Below are 21,615 nucleotides of genomic sequence, written 5' to 3' on the forward strand. Positions count from 1 at the left end.
TACCAGACAGGGCAAGGGGCAGACACAGACCCGGGCAGGGCCGCACCTCGAAGGCCACTGTTTCCAGAAGCCTCGTCTGCCCCGGTGGGTGAGCAGGGCTGAAGCCTGGGCCTGCAGAGGTGCTCGGACCTGGAGACAGGAGGCAAAGGGCAGGGGGCAGTCTGGCTTGCCCTGCAGCTCTGGTGATTAGGGAGCCCTGGGGACTCCACACGATTCCCACTGGAATGTTCTGCCCGCCATCCTGGCCGACAGCTGAAGCGCAGGGCCACCCCGCAGCAGCACTGAGCACTCAGGTCCACTGGGGAGGGGCCGGGATGAGTGGGACACACACAGGCACGTGCCTCTTCTCCTGGTCCTCCTGGCACAGCCCGTGCTCCTCCCCCTCCCCACCAGCACCCAGTCCTGTCCCTCTGACAGTGTCAAGGGCCCCCCCCCCGGGGGTCTCTCCAGCTCTTAGCCCCCCACACACAGAGCCCTGGCCACACCCAATGTGGAGGACGGAGGGGACACTGCACCCCCGCCCAAGGGAGCCTGGAGGGGACTCTTGTCAAAGTTTTATTGGTGTGGAGCATGTGCGGTGTTACAGAGTGTGGGGCCTGAGGGGAGGCTTCTCCTCTCCCCTCAGCAGCTGCTCAGCCGTGGGCTCCTCTAAGGCAGAGGCAACAGGTAAAGGGGACGGGACTGCGAAGAGGCGGGAGGAAGAGAAAAGGACAGAGGTTTGTGGCAGAGGGTGGCAGGCCCCCCACCAAGGACCCCAGACACCTCCAACCCCGACCCCAGATACCGCCAACCCCGACCCCAGATACCGCCAACCCTGGCCCCAGACATGTGACGAGCCCGCCTTCTCTGCCCAAGCCCCCGCTGGCCCAGCATTTGCTAAGAGAAGGGCTGTACCCGTGTCCGTCAGCAAAGTGGGCTTGGGGTGGGGGCGTTCTGTCCACACAGGACCCCCCGCCCAGGCCCTTGGAGACCGGGGCCCCTCCATCTCAGGGGCGTGGAAGCCTCGCGGTGAGCGGGTGGATCAGGACCACGGCTGTGCATAACTGAGCAGCTCCTGCCAGGCCAGGTGGGAGAAGGGGTGAGGAGTCTGGGCTTCTGCTTCTCTGGCGTCCGTCCAGACCTGGGGCGTATGCGGGTCTCCCAGGCCTGACACTGCCTGCGGCCGTGGCCAGAGCTCTGGCTTCTCAGGTGTGGGCCCTGGGGAGCTGTGACTGTCCACCCCTCCCCACTGCCGGCTCCGGAGCGGCCTGTGAAAACCAGGCCTCCGAGCCTCAATACTGGCCCCGCAGCCCCAGAGCCCCAGAGCCCCAGAGAAAGGTCGGAGACGGCAGCTGCGTCTTTGGTGCCAAGGAGCCAGGGTCTGGGAGTGGGCGGGGGCCCCCGTGAGCTGCCCCGGAGCCCGGTCCGCCCGTGGCGCCTCGCTCTCTAGCGCTGCCCCCCGCCGCTCCAAGATGCGCGGATGGTGCGGGGCGGGAGCCAAGCTAACACTGCAGGGCCCGCGGGCAAGGACATGGCCGAGGCTGCCCTGCGCCCCCCTTGCGCGCGGCTCCCGGGGCCCCAGGCGGGGCCGCGGGGCAGAGAAGGGGAGAGGCGGGCTGCTGTGCAGGTAGGCAGCAGGGTCAGCAGTGTAGGATCTTGAGGAAGGCCTTGCGGAACTCGATGTTGAAGGTGGTGTAGATGATGGGGTTCACGGCGCTGTTGACGTAGCCCAGCCACGTGAAGGCGCTGTACAGCACGGGCGGGATGTTGCAGTCACAGTGTATGTTCAGGATGTGGGTGATGAAGAAGGGCAGCCAGCAGATGATGAACACACCTGCGGGAGAGGGCGGCGGTCAGGGGGCCCAGCGCGGGCGGGCGGGCGGGAAGGGCGCGGCCCGAGGGCGCACGGGGTGGGGGAGGGGCAGGGGACCTGGCCGGATCGCTTGCTGCAGCCCCGCCCAGGCACCAAGGCGCAGCCCAAAAGCCTTGTCTCGCTCACCCTCATTTAGCTCGGGGGAGGAGGTTGGGGGCGGTTGGGGGGGTTCCTCACTGCCCCTTTAATTGTTCACAGCGTTGGTTCCGCTGGGTCTTGGTTGAGGCAGGAAAACTTCCTGATTCCTCAACAATAGCAGCACTCACAACAGCGCAGGGTACTGACTTGCAGTGGTAAAATGCTTTCACCACCGTGCATCACTTAATGACCACAACAACCCTGAGAGGTAGTCTACTCTGCTGACAAGGAGATCGGGAGAAGTGGCTTGCTCAGGGTCACTAGGTTCTCAGAGCCACGATGGAACAGTGGTCAAGTTCAGATTCTAGAATCCGCAGGTGCTTGCCTGCGTGCTAAGTTGCTTCACTGCTGTCCCGACTCTGCAGCCCTATGGACTGCAGCCCGCCAGGCTCTTCTGTCCATGGGATTCTCCAGGCAAGAATGCTGCCTGAGTTTAAATCACACATCCTCTCTAATCAAGTGACACAAGCCCTCTGAACCTCAGTTTCCCCGCCTTTAAAATGAGATAATTATAGCATCTACCTAGTCAGGAATGTCATTGGGTTTGACCTGTGATCTACCAGCCCTGGTTAGGGAGTGATGACAGGTAAAGGGGCCTGTATTGCTGGGTCCGTCGCCCAGGCAGGGTTGGGCAGGGCAGGGCTGTGGCCAGCGGCCAGGGCTGACTCACCAAGAACAATGGCGAGCATCTGGGTGGCCTTCTTCTCCTTCTGTTGGGAGAGCTTCCTGCGGCTCATGGTCTTGAGAGAGGTCCGGGTTTTGCCATTGGGCATGGACTGGATCTCAAAGATCTTGGCAATCTTGGGGTGGTCTTTGGCATGCCCGTTCTTCTCTGGCTTGGCGGGGCTGTCGGGTGTGCTGTGGAGGCCATGGTGGGATGGGTCGGGGAGGGTCAGCTGGTGGTGGCTGGGGGCGATGGGGCTGTATCGGGTCCTCTCGGGCGGGCTGGTGCTGGAGAGCATCTCCATCTCTAGCTCCTGGGCTCGGCGGGCAGCCTCCTGCACAGAGGCAGAGAGCACTGGGTGGAGCCAGGCAAGCTCTCAGCCCTCGGCCACCCAGCCTCGCCTAGCCTCCTTGGCCTCACCTGGCCTCACCTGGCCTCACTCAGGCTCCCTTATCTCCTCTGGAGACCCCTGCAAGCATCCCAGGGTCCCTCTGCCAGAGAGGCAAGGGGGATGGTCACTGGGAGGCAAGGGCTGTGTGGGTACAGGACCCAGGGCCCACAGCTGCCTCCACCAGCCGGGTTACCCCCAGCCCCTTCCTGGAGCAATCCTCAAGCAGCCTCAGGGATCCCACCACCACTCTGTGGGGGCTTCATGCCCAGGCACTTCTCTTCCAGGAGCTGAACAACCCTTGCTGAGTGCCAGGCTGAATGCCAGGAGCCCAGCTGGATGCTGAGAGTGAGTTAGTGATTGACATTTAGTGCCTGCCTCTCCAGGAGCTCATGTTCTAACCACAGAGAGGGCACCCTGTTCTTCCTGCCCCGGCTGACCCAAGGCACTTGCGCCACTTCTCCTGCTAGACTGCTGGAGGTGCCGAAGGGCGAAGCCCTCTATCCCCACATCTTCCCTGCTGGGCTGATCTGGAGGGCCTTGACCTCAGGTCTTCACGGCTCCCCAGGTCCTTCCCCATGTCCCCTTATTCCAGGCTTTGGGGTCTCAGCCTGAGCTTCTGGAATGCAGCCTCACTGTGCCCTGATCCTTGCCCTCAAATGGTTCCGTGGAGTCCTGCCTTTGCAGGTGAACATCAACTGCTCAGATGACAAGCGGGGGCCCTGCTTGCTGAAGACACCTGACCTGGACTTGGTGTACAGTTCTCTGTGTGTTCCCTGGTCCCCATCCTCTGCTCGTGCTGGTGGAAGGGACATCTGCTGCCTGGACCCCAGTGCTACTATCCCTGGGCAAAGCCTGGAATCTGCTGGGATTGTGGGTTTCTGGGCTCTAATTACAGGCTGCACTGCACTGTGAGCCCCGAGTGCTCTGCTCTCTCCCTCCTGCCACGAGCTCCCAGCTTCCAGCCCCCAAACCTGCCTGGCTGTCAGGCAGTAAGTGCAAGTAAAAAGAACATGGGCATGGGTTTCAGAGAGTCACTTAGGTCTGGGCTCAGCTATTCATTCTCTTGCTAACTATTTAGCCTCAGGTGAGTTACCTAACCTCTCTGAGCCTCTGTTTCCTCTTCTGTAAAATGAAGATCCATAAAATCAATAAGACTTACCTCTCAGGGTCGCTGTGAGGATTTGATGAGAAAATAGAAAGATGGTAGGTATTCAATTAATGGTCATAGCCATTAATATTATTGTTCTATGGCCAAGCGCTTTCTCCCACCCACCTCCTTGCACTAAGGGTAATTCTTTGTGCCCTGTAGAATTAATTGAACTGTCCTGCTCCACGCCTACTTATGAGTGTGTGTGGTGAGCTTGGCCTCAGCTGAGGCAAAGTGGGGGTCCTGGGAGGGGCTTATCCCTCAGACCAGCTGGTGAGGTCTCTGAGAATCATGGCAGGTCGTTTCCCTGGAGGCAGACAGACTGGGCTCTGGGTCCCTGACCTGAACACTTACCACTCTCCGCCTGTTCACTGGGAAACTCCCATTAGACTTCATGATAACCGTGCAGAGTTTCATGTCCTCGGGATGAGTACAGTTGCCCTGTGGAGTGAGCCAGCACATGGGTCATGATGGGGAGGCGGGTGAGAACAGAAACCCAATGCAGGGTAGTCAGACTGGGCACAGGAGCTCAGAGAAAGGCAGAGATTAGGAGGGTGGGGCCTGAGCAGGCAACTGAGGCAAGGTTGAAGGTCGGTACTGTGAAGTGATGAGGTGGGCCGGAGAAGGGTCAACAGGACTCTGACTTTTAAGTGGCAGCTGCTAAGGATCTGGCACCCTACCAGGCATGCCCAGTCCCTCTCACGCTGAATCCTCAAGACCACCCTGTGAGATTGGTATTCTTATTCACACTTAACAGATGAGAAGACGGAGGCTCAGAGAGGTTAAGCAACTTGCCCAAGGTCACTCAGCAAGAAAGCAGCAGTGCCAGGATTTGAACATGATGTATCTATGCCCCGAGCTCTTTTTCCTTCTGTGCCCACATACCATCTTCCTCTGGGAGGGCTGAGTGGGGAGGGAGGGGAGGAAGAAGTCACAAGACACAAGGGTGGAAATGCAAAGGGGGCAGAGGAGGGAAGCAGGTGAGAGCAGGTGAGCAGAAGGAGGTTTGAGCAGAAGAGGATGGCGGAAAAGAAAGAAGATGGGATGAAGGCGTCAGAGGGGCGGAAATGGAGATGGAAGGCTAGAGTGAGAGAAGGAAGAGGAAGGAAAGCAAAGGAGAGGAGCAAGCCGGGTGCCAGGAGCTGCTGCGCTCAAAGGTTTCCTCCCAGGTGGTCTCCACCCCCTCCCCACTTCCTCATCCTGGAGACTCAAGTTGCTCACTGAGGTCCCAGCTCTGAAATCTGCCTTCCTTGTGGCTCCTTCAGCTTGGACCCCAGCCCGCCCCGCCCCCGCCCCGCCCCCGCCCCGCCCCCCGCGTCGCGGTGAGGCAGAGACATTGGGGGAGAGTGGTCTCGGGACCTTGAGCGGGGCCTTCAGGTTGGCCCGGAAAGCCCGGCTGCTGCGCTTGGTGTTGACGCGCTTGCGCCGCCTTCGCAGGACGATGTAGATCTTGATGTAGACCAGCAGGGTGACGATGAAGGGCACGTAGAAGGAGACGATGGAGGAGTAGACCACGAAGGCGGGGTTGGCGATGATGCACTCATTCTGGTCTGGGGAGGAGGAAGAAAGCCCCGGGGGTGGGTGCGTCAGCGAGGCGCCCCCAGCCTGGGGCCACCGTGCCTCCCTGCCGCCAAGGAGCAGTGTTACAGAGAGTAGGCTAGATGCCTAAGGTGGCCTGGAAGCGTTAGATGTAAACAAATGCACCAATCAGAGTATTAAAAACAACCATGAACAAAAAGCTGCTTCCAAGTGTTTCCATTAATAACCCCTCGTTGCTTCCTCATTGATTTTGTCATCCATGAGCCCACAAGTGGAGCCACGGGGTTTTTTTTGGAAAAAATAATGGGAGAAAACAATTTTTATAAAGTAGATTATTGTTTTAGCTTTCCTGTGTATTGTCGGGAGGGGGGGATCTGACACCTTTTAATTTTAGGAACAAGACCACTTGGTCCTCTTTGCTGGACTCAACCTGTGTTCCACTGGCTTTCCAAGTTCCCTGCCAGATATAGAAGATGACTGTGCTGTCTCCCAGGGCCTTTCCAGATTAATTCAACCATGTTTAGCCCCATTCCTGCTTCTTCACGTTCCCATGACACTTAGATTTTGAATCACATGCTTTTGAGTCTTCCTTGTGTCCTGTCCAGTAATGGTCTCCAGAGGCACGCTGGCATTATGTGCCAGGCATTATGTGAGGCATGATGAGCCCCCAGAGGCTCCCACATGGTGGTTGTGCCCTCTCTGTCTGAGATGCTCCTGACTGCCTCACACAGGACCTGGTCACGATGGGCTAGCCTCTTACTTTTTTCTACCTTTTCTGCTCCAGGTGAGTTTGGCCAGCCCTTGGGGCTGAAGCTTCATTATCAGGGGTGATGGAGGCCCAGCAGCCTCCCACCCTGGCTGCACACACACATACAGACAGGCACAGACATGCAGTCTGCCAGGCTGTCTGGTCAGCTCCAATTTAATAAACAAAGTTGAAAATTGCCAGCCATCCTCCTGAAACATTATCCCCATTCCTCACCCAATACCATTGTGCTCCAAGCCATTTTTCCTCTCTGACCTCACCAGGAACAATTCAGGAGACCTGAGTCACCCTGACCCAGGAGACTCAGCCTGGCTTCAGTCTAAGGCGGTGAACAGGCTCTTGGTGGGCCACCACCCATGTCCACACCAGGGTTCAGCTCCCTCAGGGGCCGCTGAGCCCCAGGAGGACAGAGGCAGGACTCACCTGTGTTGTTGAGTCCGAAGAGCATCGGGCAGGAGATGGTGAAGGACAGGACCCAGACGATGGCGATCATGACCGTGACTCGGCGCTTAGAGCTGTAACGTGTGTTGTAGAGCATGGGCATGGCCACGGCTGTGTACCTGCAAGGGCGCGGGGTGTGGCCCCTGAGTCTGGGGCGCAGGCCCAGGGACTCCTCACTCCACAGAGACACCCCACTTTGGGAGGATGGAAAATTGGTCCCCCTCCTGTTTACCCTAAATCAACCCTTTCCTGTCCCGGACTTAGCAAGGAAGTTGGTGACACTCATCAAGTGCTTAATGACTGACGGGCTGCCATTCAATCCTAGACTGTGTCTACCACTCCAGTCTCCCCGCTTGGATTTTAGGTATCTTGAGGGGTCGTGGCCTGGGTCTTTGCATCTTTGAAACTGCACCTGCTGCACCTGTGCTGGGCCCATGGAGGGTAGACGTGTTTATTGATGGATGGGTACCTGGGTCCCACAAAGCAAGGGTTAGGTCTCATTCAGCAGAAAAGAATAACAACGGTAATCGTTTCTGATGCCACACATGGCTCTACTCAGCACTTCTCAGACATTAGCTCCACTCATCTTCCAAGAATTCTGTGAAGGGCAGAGAGCCAGGGCTTCTGGAAGCCCATATGACTGTGTGTGCAAATTAGTCAAAGGCTCCAAATGTAGAACTTAGCAAAGTGAGCTGAGCCTGAGTCCCCTTGGCTGGGTGCCCTATGCGGGACAGAAATCGCTCAGCTGACGGTAGAGTCCCATGTGGGCAGGTGTCATCATCTTGGTTTCCAGACAGTGAAACTCGGGTTCTAAGAACATCCACAATCTGCCCAAGGTCATGTAAGTAAGAAGTGACAGGGCCTCCTGCAGTCGCATTGAGCGCTTTCTCTTCTGTGCTGATCTCTGTCCAGGGATGCTTGGCCGCATCACTGTCCACAGACACCTCCCTTTATGGGGTCCGTCCTCTCCCAGCCAGACACACGTGCACACACACGTGCATACAGACACATGGACTCAGGCACACAGCCAGCCATACAGCATCATGGATAGAGCCTGACCCTGCAGGAGAGGCAGGGCAGCCTGCAAGGTGGTTGGTCTGGGTCGCCTCTCCCACCCTGGCTGGGCTCACCTGTCGATGCTGATGGCACACAGGTTCAGGATGCTGGCTGTGCACATCATGACATCCAGGGTGACAAAGATGTCACAGTGAATCCTGCTGAATTTCCACTCGCCCACCACCTGGAGACAAAGCAACATAATGGGTGGGCCGCAGAGGATACTGGCCCATGCACCAGAGCTTGGTCTCCTGGGGTGACGGGCTCAGCTGAGGCCTGATGGGTCTCAGTGATGGGTCTCCAGCCTGGGGAGAAAAGGGGCAGCCATGGGGAGTTGTGCTCGTGGGTGAATGAGGTCCTTGCCCGGGTCACCTCTCCTCCTAGACACATAAGGCCACTCACTCTGTGCCAAGAAGTTTGGGAGAAGGAAGATGATGAAATTATACAAGTGCTTCAGCTTTGAACCTTCACCTGTAAAACCTTTTATGACTCTCATGTTACCAATAGGGAAACTGCCCCAGAAAAGGGTGGGGACTCACCCAAGGCCTTCCAGCTCAGTTTCTGGACTCGCCCTGGCCCAGGTGTCTGGGGGTGGTGGGCTGGGCTGCTCCTTCAGTGCCCTGCATGGGGTATGACACAGACCTGGGACTCAGTAAGTGTCTGTGAAGAGCAATGGTGATTAGGGAGCAGTGAAGACATTTCTACTGCTTGCTGCACTTGGAGAATGAAAGAGGGGGAAGCTTTAGGAAGAACAGAATGGGCTGGGGAAGATGTGTAATAAATCATCCCTCGTTCAGTGCAGAACCATGAGTCCAGCTTATGACACAAACATTTTGTACCCTTCTTTCCCCTGACATACACACACATACCCCACATGCACACCCCCACCCCACAACTCCCCTTTACACACACAGACACACACACTCACTTAGCAGGCTACCCTGGCAGCTATGGAAACTTGGAGCAGCCCCATCCCTGGGGACAGAGTCAAGACAGGGAGATACAACTTGGGCCGCTACCTATTGGAGAAAGAGGGGCAGGAAAGCCCGTCCTGGTGATGGGAGCAGAGCAGTAGCCGCTCTGTGGGGCACAGCAGGGCTAGTTACAAAGCTCATTCTCGGTGCTGCCTTCTTAGCTGCTCGCAGACATAAAACCAATTGCTGGCATAAGGACAGTGATGCATAGTGCATGGAGGAAACTGTAGCTTTTTCTGGAAGACAGGAAGCCTCTTGTGTGGCACTGCCCTCTCTGGGGCTCACGTGAGGCAAGGGTATCTAAGCGCTGGCCAGGCAGGCACGCAGCCAGGGTGGGGGGCATGGGATAGGAGGGGCTTCCCTGGCATCAACAGAGTCTACCTTTAAGGCACCCCTGGGAGAGTCCCAGGCACACCTGGCTCGGTGCCCCACCTTGACATCCTCCTAGGGTAGGACCAGTATTTCCAAGCTGCTCTCACTCACCTAACAACCTAGGTCTGAGACATCAGGGTCGTCTCCTCCATCCTCCTCACTTCCTTCCCTCTTCCCTGCCTTCCTTACTTCTAACAGACACTGAGCATCTTACTATGTGTCCAGCTCTGTCCTAGACTCTGGGGCACAGCGGTGAACAATCCGGACCAAGTCTTAAGGGAGCTCTCAACCCCTGTCCCTAAACGGTTTCCCGGAGCACAGAAGTGGGAGGGGGGCTTCCTGCAACGTCCCAGGAACAGCTGCTCTAGAACGCAGGTTGGGGCTCCTGAATCAAAGGCTCAAGAAAGTGTGTCGGTAGCCACTGTTTATAGAACATCTTCCGCGAGCACTTTACCTCATTTATTGTAACTTAAGGCAGTGGCAGCCCACTCTAGTACTCTTGCCTGGAAAATCCCATGGACAGAGGAGCCTGGTGGGCTGTAGTCCATAGGGTCGCTAAGAGTCGGACACGACTGAGCAACTTCACTTTCACTTTTCACTTTCATGCATTGGAGAAGGAAATGGCAGCCCACTCCAGTGTCCTTGCCTGGAGAATCCCAGGGATGGTGGGAGCCTGGTGGGCTGCCGTCTATGGGGTCGCACAGAGTCGGACAGGACTGAAGCGACTTAGCAGCAGCAAAGCTCATGCAAGAGGGCGCTGCTTACGCCCACTCCTGGATGAGGGGTGAAGCTCTGGAGTACAGCCAGATCATGTGCAGCAGGGCTGGGATTTGAAGCAAGCTTTGGGGGGCAGCACATCCTATGCTCTCTTCCGAGCTGCCTTGGAAGGGACCATCTAGTTTGTCGGAAGAGGAGACAATTACATAAGAAGTCCTTAGATAAACAGGGCTTTCCAGGTGGCGTTAGTGGTAAAATATCTGCCTGCCAATGCAGGAGAGACAAGAGACACGGGTTTGATTCCTGGAGCAGGAAGATCCCCTGGAGGAGGAAATAGCAACCCACCCCTATAGTATTCTTGCCTGGAAAATCCCATGGATAGAGGCGCTTAGTGGGCTACTGTCCGTGTGGTCAGAGTCGGACACGGCTGACTGAGCGCAAGCACTAGATAAGCATAAAGTGGGAAAAGAGCGATTTTAACTGCACAGGTGGGCTAACTTGAGGTCAGGGAGGGAAAAGGTTTGTCCAGGCTCTCCTGGTGACTTAGTAGCAGGGGGAGGACTGGCCCTCAGGCTTGCTAACTCCACTCCAGGGCTGTTTCCTCGGAACCTTTGACAATGTGCATCAACATCCTTGCTCACCTGAGGCTGGGGTCTGCAGAACCGGCTTTATCATCTCCATCAGACTCCACTGTAACGGTCCTGCCGGGGCCTCAGACCCCAGCCCCGCGGATGCTCGTGGCTGTTGACTAAGTCAGTAACTGAGATCTGAGTCTGTTACATCCGCGCTTCTGGAAAATGCACCCAGCAAACCCTCCCTTCAAAGGCCGGTGAGGCCAAAACAGCACAGGCTGGCGACTGGCTCTCTTCTCTCAGCTTCTCCAGATGTCAAGTGGAAGGGTAAAGACCGGAAATGGGTCCTCTCACGCCAAAACCAGCGTGCTTTCCTGATTCTGAGCAGAATAAAGGCTGCACATCCAGTCCCACCTAGCCGGGTGCTGGCTGATGTTATCAGAGGATTTAACATCCGTGTGAAGGACTTAAAGATTCCTAGGGGCCCTAACACACACGTTGGGCCCTGCCTTAGAGGGTCTAGGTAGGGGTGGTTCTGAAAGCCCCAGAACCCACACCCAGAGCCCTGGGTAGAGCATGCCTTCCTCTGGAAGAGGGCATCTCTTTGCCTGGACACGGGGAGGGTCCTTCAGTGTGTGTGTGCTTGGAAGGGGGGTGGTGGTGATGATCTATCGTCACTTTCATCTTCATCACCGTTGTATGGCTACTTTCACACGCTGCTTACTATGTGCCTGCTGCCATTCTAAGTACTCTGTATATTAACCCACATGATTCTCAAACAGTGCTTATGACATAATTACTGTGATGATCTCCATTATGAAGATGAGAAGACCAAGCACGGAGAAGTCGCTTGCTTGGCCAGACACCCATCATTTTTTTTCTACTTGTCTGTGGCCTGGGAACCCACTTAACAAGGGAGCAGGAGGGGAATAGCCCCCAAGAAACAGAAAGGCGTTCCGGAGGGAGAGGCCCTCAGACAGGACGTGGGACCGACCGAGGCTCGGGTTCCCCGTGAACATGCCATCATGGAGGAACCGGATGCCTGGCCCCTGGTGCCTGTGTGTTTTTAGCTTGTGTTGTTTCTATTGTTTGTTTCTTGCTGGTTCTCTCTTAACATTCCGGTCACTTTGAAAGCTACAACCTGTCTGGGTCATGCCAGAGGAAACCAGGGGAGTGATGGCCCAGAGCTCCCTGGGCCGTGACAACAGGAGGCCCTGGGGACATGGAGACAGAGGGACCAAGCTCCCCTCCCCGCCTCTGCTTCTTCTCCTGGATGTCTCCTCTGCTCAACCTCAACCAACAACAGTTTCTTGTTTTCTTTGAAAGGTGGAAGCCTTTCCCTCCCAGGCAGGGGCTTGCCTCTACAGCACAGGTAATTTCCCCTCGCATCCAGGGCAGGAAGTTCACAACACAGAGATCTTAGTGATCTGGGCATCTGAATACCTGCCCAGTTTCCCATGTAGCCAGTCAGCACCACAGAACCCTGGGAAGAGAAAAGAGCACCCAGCCCGTGCCCACTCCAGTTTCCCCCTCATCTGCCTGTCACCTCTAGAGTGTGTCCTCCTGGAGGCAGGGCCCCACTTTGGGAATCCCAGAGGTTTCTCCCTTTGTGGCATGATCCGGATACAGACAGGCAACTTCTCACAGCTTCTGTTTCCCCTTCCTTAAAGTGTGAAGAATGGTATCAACGCAGGAGCAGCAGGAGTATTTGCTGAGAGTGGGTCTGTAAAGAGCCTGGTAGCTCCTGGCCCACAGCAGGGGCTTTGGGCTGGGTGGGCTCTGTCCCCAGCCAAGCAGTGGATCACTGCGTGGTCCCTCCCGAAGAAAGGAGCTGGAGTGCAGTTGACAGCCACCTCAACCTCGAGGTCCCGGACACACGGTGGGGTGGGGAGGCAGAGAGGAGAGTGTGGAGCCGCAGCCCCCATTCTGAAGTCAGGGGGAGAGGGGTGAAGACGTCAGGCCTGGGAGCACAAGCCTCTGCCGTCCTCGGGCTTCCTCGTCAATGACTCCCATTCTCCATGTGACCTAATGAACCGGCTCTGGGGCCCTGGCTCCAGTCACCACGTGAGGCTGGAGAAGTCACCTAACTTCTCTGACCATCCAGCTCACTGTCTAGAAGATGCCGTGAGGATGCCCTCAGTGGGGAGATGCTGTCTTTGAAGGACTAACACAAGGCCTGACACTTAGTGCGCACATGCTTCAGTTATGTCCAGCTCTGTGCAACCCCATGGACTGCAGCCCTCCAGGCTCCTCTGTGCATGGGATTCTCCAGGCAAGAATACAGGAGTGGGGTGCCATTTCCTTCTCCAGGGGATCTTCCCGACCCAGGGATTGAACCCACATCGCTTACATCTTCTGCACTGGCAGGCAGGTTGTTTACCCCTAGCACCACCTGGGAAGCCCCTGGCATTTACTTAGTAAGCACCGTATAACCTGTAGTCAGGATTGTTAAGGAGATGATCCACCCATTTTTGTGAGACTGAGCCCAGAGTGGAGAGAGGGCCTTTCCTGAGATGGCACGCTCTTGAGGGGTACCAGTGAGGAGCCTGGACTCCTCACTGGATGGGAACCAGTGAGGAGCATCTCCAGGGGAGGTGCCAGAGCACTGCGGGGGCCCAGACCTACCTCCAGGTAGACCACCCAGGGCATGACCAGTGTGGCCACCAGGAGGTCAGCCACAGCGAGGCTGACGATCAGGTAGTTGGTGGTGGTCTGCAGCGCCTTCTCGCGGGACACAGCCATACACACCAGCACGTTGCCAAAGACGATGACGAAGATGAGCAGGGTGAGCAGCATGGCATAGTAGTTGTAGTGGGGCCTGTCAGCCTTCCCTTCAGACCCATTGAAGGGCCGGCTCCAGTTCCGGCTCTCTGGATCGTCATCATACCAGGACAGGTTCAGCGGATCCATGGGGGCAGCGGGGCCACTGGGTGGCCAGGCTCTGGCCAGGAGAAACAGACGCAGGGAGTGAGCAGGAGGACCTCCCAAAGCATGCTGCTATCCATGGGAGGCTCGGGGCTAACACCCACCACTGGAGGTTACAAGAGAATTCTCCAGCCTCAGGATTTTAAGTTTGCATCCCCAAATTTTCTTGAAATATTGCAGCCTGCTGCCATTCTTCTGATAGCAGATTCTTGCTGATGGTAAAACAAATGAGAAAGTACCATTTTTTAAAGTATAATAAAATCAATGAGCTTGAAAACAGCTAATCATTTATTCACCCACTTATTCAACAAACAATTAAGCACATCCCATGCCCCACACAAATCCGCGAGGAGATCTAGCTTCTAGTGGTAAGAACAGAAATATGCATTCATTCCCTCTTGATTCTATAATTGCTTATTGAACATCGTTCTATATAATGCCAGAAACGGGCAGGAAAAAAATATACAAGGAACAATAGCCAATTAACCAAGCAATTAAATGTCTGAGTGGTAGGCGTTAGAAAATGGAATGAGGAGAGAGACACAACCTAGTTTAGGGATTCAAAGACGGCTTTCCTGAGGAAGCGATGTTCAACAGACACCTGCAGGGTATAGTCAGGTAAACAGTTGGGAGCCAGGGGAAGGGTCCAGACATAGGAAGCAGGTAAGCAAATGATGGAGGTGGAGAGTGTGTGCCATGTGAGAGGGATAGCAGGGGATCCAGGGCAGCTGGAGTGCAGAGAGTTTGGAGTGAGTTGAACTGGAGGCTGCAATGGGCTTGAGCCTAGAAGGCTTTATAAATCACTCCAGGAGTTTAGACTTGACCCCAAGGGCAGCAGGAGCCACATAATGAGATTTGTCTTTCAGAGAGAAGAGGCTGACTGCCTTGCAGAGAATAGAAGGGTGCTGCTAAGAGGACAGGTAGATCACCAGCTGGGAGGCTGCAGGGACCCCAGGAAGAGCTGGTGAGTGCCTTTGTGCACTGAGACCCCTGAGAAATGGGCATCCCATCTCAGAGGGAAAAGACTTCCTGAGGGAGGCGTCACTGGAGATGAAGCAGACAGAAGAATGAGCCGGGCCACTGAGTCCAGGGGCTACGTCCCAGCCAGAGGGAACACAACGTGGTCCCAAATAGTGATCAATTCTGTTTGGCTAAAACTGTAAAGCATGATGGAGAAGCTGGGGAGAATTAAACCAGAGGGCTCTTCATGGGACAGAATGGGTCTTATAAGCTTGGAGTCCCTGAAAGTCCAGGTACAGAGGAATGACTCCATTGGATTAGTTTTTAGGAAAAGTTGCTAACTGTGCAGTCAGTGGGGATGTTAGCAGGAAATAAGGTTGTGACTGAATTCAGATAAGAGATACTGGTCCTCTGAATGATGGTGCGGGGATGAAAATGGAGAGACATGTTCAGAGTCAGTAGCTAACCTGTCAATTTCATGGAATTTGATCACTGGATAGATGTGGGATGGGAGTGGGGGTAGGCAAGCCGGGAAAGAAGGAGACGAGGATAACTCCAGATTTCTGTATTGGGCTCTGAGAGGCTTGGAGATGCTTCTTCCTGAAAAAAGAAAGTGGAGGGGCTCAGAGGCAGCAGGCATGCATGAGCTTGACAGCCTGTGTTTTGGTTGTGATTGAAACATAATGCACGCATAATACAGTTGGCTCTCCTGCTAACAAAAGTGTTCCTATTTCACACAATGGAACTAAATGAACAGCACTTCAAGGCATTCTGTACAGAGCTCCACAACTTCCAGGTGTTTTGCTGCCCGAACGGGTTTGAAATCCAGCACTTTATTCCAATTGATCTGAACATGGTACTATACCCCAATCAGGGAGGAGGACACACCAGCCTCGACGGGTCAGAGGGGAGCCCTGGAGAAGGGTCTGCCCCGCTTCACGTCACTAACACATCTGCTCTGCCAGCTCTCAGCAGAGGAGTATAGATGATGTCCAAGCCAGCACCACCACTCCGGAGCCTAATTCCATGAGGAGGACATGGAATGCCACCCTTGCAACAAGTCTTCCAGTTCCAAGGGAGCGAAGCACTGTGCCATGTGGAGGCTGCCCTCTGCAAGGGCCACTGGCTCCTCTTCCCATTTGGAGCCCCCAGCAGGAGACCTGCATGTCTGTATTGATCAGGCAGCAGGGGCTGCTTCGGCCGTTCATTTACTCCATCAGCATCTATCGAGCTTGCCGGGCAGAGAGCACTGTGCCGAGCACTGTCAGGGGCCTGAGAAGTCAGAGACACACTCCCTTCCCCCACGATCCTGACTGCACCTCTGCCCTGCTCCCACCTCTTTGGTTCCTCTCTGCGTAGAGCCGGCGGCATTTGCTGGGGACTCTCAGTCCCCTTTCCCTCCCACCCCACCCATTATCCATGTCCAACCAGACTTTCATTTCTGCAGCACGATTCTGACCCTACATATGATAACAGCTTCATCTGCCTGCAAAGGATGTGATCGTTTGCCAAGTTTTTTTCTTTTTTAGATATACTATCTCATTTATCCTCAAAATAACCTCTAAGGCTTGTAGTTCTCATCCTCACTCTCTGAATCAGAAAAGTACCTGGAAAACTTCTTTTCCTTGCACCTACTGGCCAGTCCTACACATCTTTCAAAGCAAGCCCCTCCCAGAATCCTCCTGTCCTAGAACTGTCCCAAGTTCTCCTGGCTGGACCATCTCCCTCCTTCCTGGGGTCTCCCGAGGCATTGCTTCATGGTTCTGTTCTGGAACATTATCCATTCATGTGTCTGTTTGGTTCATTTGTGTGTGTGTGTGTGTGTGTGTGTGTGTGTGTGTGCGTGCGCACGCACGTGTGTCTGTGTAAGCTTCTCCAGAGTTACACCATATCTTGCTCATGCCTCATCTTATTTGTGGGATAAACAAAAAGCATACTATCTTGTTTTTCCCTGCTGACTTTTAATGATATGATTGGCAGGCAGTAAGTGTTTAACAGATGTTTGCAGAACTGAATCAAAGGGTGAGTCCAACTAGGAAGAAAACCCCTCCACACTTGAAATGTAACTGCTAGCATAACCCATCAGATAAACAAGTGACAAAGGAGAGATGCAACCCAAGAATATCATGGGTGTTGCACGCTGGTCTCCAGAAGGCAGACGGAGGAGGAGGGCAACATGCAGATCTACTGGGGATACAGTGATGTTCAGGTCCCAGGGAGCACGTGTGCGCGGGCACAGCTGGGGTGTTCATGGAAAGCTTCCTGGAGAGCGGAGAACTTCAACTGAGACTTACATTATGGGTGCAATTTTGATGGCAAATGTGAGTACTGATGGGTGAGATGAGGGGCAGGAGTGGTGGCTGGGGGTAACGCTTACTCCCTTTGATGCTGGTTACTCCACAAAGCAAGTCTTGCCAAAGACTGGAAAGGCCTCATGCATTTAATTTTCAAATTGAACATTTATTCTTAATTGTTCTTGTAGCTTTTTGCTGATACAAATGTAACATAATTACATTGTAGAAAAAAATGGGAAAGTATGGAACATGCCTAATTACCTGTAGACCCTATCAACCAGTGCTCAGAGTGAGCTCCAACTTCCCCTGTGTCCTCAGCAACCTTCCTAATCAGGGCTGACATCTCTTAACCACAGGGGCTGCCTGGCTGGCTCTCAGACTGATCTGGGATCTGGACATCAGGAAATCCATCCCCACAGATGGGGTTTATTGGCGTGAGACACACTACTATAACATAGGGGCTAGAGATCAGAACACCTGGGTTGAATAACAACTGTAGCTCTCCTAACTCAGGGGTTTGGGCCAGATTTTTTGGCTTTTCTAAGCTTCAGTTCTCCCATCTGCAAAATACAGACAGCAGTTTTTGTTGTGAGGATTGAGTAAGGTGATGCATATGTGGCCAGCACAGGTAAACCCTCATGGAAAAATCAAACCTTTGAGAAAACAAACCAAGCGAAATAATCCAAAGAAACAAGCAATCAGACAACAAGCTTAAGACCCCCAAGAGATGAAGTGACAGGCGCTGTCCAAATGCAGCCCATCAAGGTCAGAGGACCTGCTGGGCTCCTGCTGTGACACCTGGCCACTCATCCTTGGAAAGTGGGCACTAGACGAGGAGAAAATTCTGAGACACAGCAGTCGAGCCCTTGGGAAGGAGTGAAGGAAAGAACAGGTAAAGTGCTTTCCTGGACTGTGGTTGCTGGATAAATCTGAAAGACCCTTGGGACGGGGTAGCAGCTGGCCTGGAAGGACCAGCTCTCCCAGCCCACTTGCTCCTCCCTGGAGACTGCCATATTTCCTAGGTTTTAAGACAGAATTAAAAGTAAAGTGCACGTTGTCTTATGTTCCACTCGGAAAGAAGAAATGCCATCAAACTCCAATACAGCTCTTAGATGGCATTGATCGTAAAAGGCATTATGACTTCAGAGACTTTAAAATGTCGGAGAGGATCGGCATCTTAGAATGCATAAAATAGTGACCTGCAGGCATTTCTCTGCTGGCATTTTCTCAGGAGGAATTTTCTAAGAAAACCTGCTGGTCCCCAGGCTCCCCCTGCTCCAGCCCCAGCCCCAGCCCTTCCCCTTTACCTCTGTCCAGGGCTCCCAGGGGCATCCATCAGAAGATAGAACAAAGGAGAAGCCAGGCTGTGGTCTTTCTCACTCCAGAGGCACCCCTCCAACTCCTGCCCCTGCCCTGCCCCTCAAACTTCTTCTGTGTAGAGCCTGTGCCTGCTGGGGGAGAGGAGAGCCCTAGGTAAGTCTGGTCTGGCCCTGGGTCTGGAGAAGCCAGGTGAGGCCAACCAGGTGAGATCATGGGCTCCCATAGGTGGGAAATACCACACAAAGCTGGCTCCCTGGATATGCCAGGATGGCCCACATTTCTTGCTTTTTTAAAAAGGAGTTGGGGCTTATGCACAACCCAAGGAGAATTATTCTTACAGTTAAAAGACCTCAGATAAATAAGATCACATATTATTGAAAAAAAATTTTTTCATCAGAACAAGCATTTTGATTTGGGATTATGAGAATATGATCGACTTGCTCACCAGCCTCCACATGCCACCTCCGTCTTCCTCCCAGGTGGCTCCTGCCACATGCATAAAAGCTCCAAGTCGCAGTCCCCAATCAATGTCACTCAGTGAACTCCAAACACATGCATGGTCGTGGCTAATTCTAAGCTCTCGGGGCGGGGTGGGGTGGGGGGTGAGGGGGGGGGAAGTGGGGGGGGGGGGGGTGGTTAACTATCTGGTTCTGTCTCCTGGGAGAGGGATGGATGATCTGAGTCTACTGCGATGGACTGAACTGTGTTCATACAAAACTCCTATGAAGTCCTAACCCTCAGCGTGATCCTATTTGGAGATGCGGCCTTTGGTCATGAGAAGGTCACAGGGGTAAGGGTCCTCATAAGGATAGGGATGTGTGTGTTAGTCGCTCAGTCATGTCTGACTCTTCGCAATCCCATGGACTGTAGCCTGCCAGGTTCCACTGTCCATGGGATTTCCCAGCAAAAATATTGGAGTGGGTTGCTAAGCCCTCCTCCAGGGATCTTCCCGACCCAGGGATTGAACCCAGGTCTCCTGCATTGCAGGCAGAGTCTTTGCCAAGATTCTTTCTCAGGCTCTGAGCCAACAAGGAGGCTTGAGGGTAGAAGTGGCTGCCCTTATAAGGAAAAGCACCAGAGAGCGTGACCTCCCTTTCTCCCTGCCACGTGAGCACACAGTGAGGAGCAGCCAGCTACCAGCCAGGAAAGGAGCTCTCAGCACAGCCTGACCACCCTAGCCCCCTGGTCTCAGGCTCCCAGCCTCCAGAACCATGGCAAAAGTAATTTCTCTTGTTGAAGGCCCCCAGTCTAGGTGTTTCATGAAGGCAGCCCAAATGGGCTGACAGAGACACATGCAGATACCAGGCCTCACTCACGGCCTCTTCCCCTAAACACCATCCTCACCTGGGCAGCAAAGTGGGGCAACCACTGCTCCCGACCCCCAGCCTCATCAGCAGAGGGGCAACTGCAGGGTGGGGCAACCATGCCCTGACCCCCAGCCTCATCAGCAGAGGGGCAACTGCAGGGTGGGGCAGCCATGCCCTGACCCCCAGCCTCATCAGCAGAGGGGCAACTGCAGGGTGGGGCAGCCATGCCCTGACCCCCAGCCTCATCAGCAGAGGGGCAACTGCAGGGTGGGGCAGCCATGCCCTGACCCCCAGCCTCATCAGCAGAGGCTTCCAGGAGTGCTCTGGCATCACCTGGGCTCTTCTTCCTTAACTGCCTTAGTGTGGGGGAAAGTGGAGGGAGCCAGGAGCGAGGGGAGACCCCTTCTGTGTGGGTGCCTGCAAGCCTTTGGCTGTCAGGGTGCCGGAGCTCACTCGTGTGTCTTCAGGACTCACTGCCCCACCCCTCGTAGAAGGCCAAAGACCTACTGAAAGATCTTCCAGAATAATCCACCCTGGTGGTCAGCACCCCACCATCGTGCACGCATGCTACATCGCTTCAGTCGTGTCTGACTCTTTGTGACCCCATGGACTGCAGCCCACCAGCCTCCTCTGTCCATGGGATTCTCTGGGCAAGAATACTGGAGCGGGTTGCCATTTCCCACTCCAGGGGATCTTCCCAACCCAGGGATCAAACCCGCGTCTCTTATGTCTCCTGTGTTGGCAGGCAGGACCCCTCCGTTAAGTTCTCCCTAATGGCCAGTCTGACTCCAGCCTGGTGTGATACCTGCTGTCTTCAGAGTCCCCGAAGCAGAGCCTCCTCAGGAGATGTTTAGGAGGATGGAGCTGCGTGGGGCGATCAGAGCAAGCGGACTGTGTACCTGGGCTTGTCCAGCCCCCAGGGCCTCTGCTGTTACACCACCTGCTTTCTGACTGTTAGCATTTTGCGTGTGTGCTCTAATTTGAAAATATGCTAGCTCCCAAGCTGAGAAGTGCTCTGTGAGCCCAGATAGCCACCAGGGGCTGAAGTGGCCCACTGAGAGAGCCCAGGTCTGCAGCCCACCGGGCTCAGATCCGCCCTGTCCAGGGAGCGGGGAATGGGCAGACAGGACAGCTGGGAGGAGGGCTGAGCTACAGGTCACTTTCCAGCCTGTAAACAAAAACAGCTTCTAACAGGTCTATTGGAAGAGGGAAAACTTCTCTGAAGCTCCACAGTCCTAGGCTGACACCTCAGCCTGATATTTTCCTCTCAGGAAGGACAGAGAGGCGGTGGTCGCCCTGGTCCCTAGCCCGGCTGGGTGAGGGCAACAGGGTCAGTCTGCTAGGGTGCCTGGGACCCTGGAGGAGAGCTGGAGGCTTCGGGGAGGAGAGGGGCGAGGATCCTGATCTCTGGTTTGGATTCCATCCACCAGTGAAACTCCAGGGCGCGGGCTGGGAGGAAGGGGTGAGGAACGAACGCTCGGCAACCTGTTTCCCGGCTGCGTCCTCCCCTGGGAGGCTGGCATTTGAAGGAGTCAAATTGTCTAATTAAAATTTAACAATTCCTTACCAGGCTCGATGGCGGGTGAGACACTGCTGTCTTAAACACATCATTTTCCCCTCTTTTCTGAGACTTGAAGCATTTCAATGAAAAAGAAGGGGGGCGGGAGGCGCTTCGCATTTGCATCTCAAAAGCAGCTTGCTGGCACTGGGTGGGAATTGGGAGTGAGTGGTAAGGGGGCTCCTCCCCACAACCCCAGTGACTCAGGTCACCCTCTGCGCCTCCAGACCGAGGTCCAGGCTGTGACTTGGGGTGGGCACTTCTCCAGCTACTTGGGCAGCTCTGGGAAGAAAGGGTGGGAGGGGAAGCGGTGGGGAGAAGCCCCCACCCCAACTCCATTCCTTCCTTCTCCAAAGGAAAAAGGAGAAGGGTCCCTGAACAAGGCCTCACTTACTGACCCTGGAGGGTGGCCACCACAGGGCAGGGGGTGCCCAGGGCCCAAGGCAAGGCAGCCTCGAGAGCCTTCCGTGCCCAGATCTTGGGAAGCCTGGCGTGGGGTGCTGACAGGTGCAGTCCCGTCTTACCTGGAAAGGCTGAGAAGCAGAAAGGCTGCTGAGCTGGGGGAGAGGTGGGATGGTGGGGAAGAGTCTTTGGAATTGGGGGGCAGGAGGAGTGGAGACAG

At 55.0% G+C, this 21,615-nt stretch overlaps 1 protein-coding gene across 1 annotated transcript in view; it reads right to left on the reverse strand.

Moving 5' to 3' along the window:
- Nucleotides 1-542: 542 nt before the first annotated feature.
- Nucleotides 543-21,615, reverse strand: part of DRD2 (dopamine receptor D2) — a 70,354-nt gene continuing 49,281 nt past the window's right edge. The window contains exons 2-8 of the mRNA XM_004016032.6: nt 13,255-13,570; nt 8,069-8,178; nt 6,921-7,057; nt 5,552-5,742; nt 4,547-4,633; nt 2,661-2,988; nt 543-1,813 (exon numbers count right to left, since the gene is read on the reverse strand). Of these exons, the coding sequence (XP_004016081.1) occupies nt 1,620-1,813; nt 2,661-2,988; nt 4,547-4,633; nt 5,552-5,742; nt 6,921-7,057; nt 8,069-8,178; nt 13,255-13,539 (1,332 nt within the window). The 5' untranslated portion in view covers nt 13,540-13,570 and the 3' untranslated portion in view covers nt 543-1,619. The remainder of the gene's footprint in view (nt 1,814-2,660; nt 2,989-4,546; nt 4,634-5,551; nt 5,743-6,920; nt 7,058-8,068; nt 8,179-13,254; nt 13,571-21,615) is intronic.

This window comes from Ovis aries, chromosome 15 (assembly GCF_016772045.2).
Source record: "Ovis aries strain OAR_USU_Benz2616 breed Rambouillet chromosome 15, ARS-UI_Ramb_v3.0, whole genome shotgun sequence".
Lineage (NCBI taxonomy): Eukaryota > Metazoa > Chordata > Mammalia > Artiodactyla > Bovidae > Ovis > Ovis aries.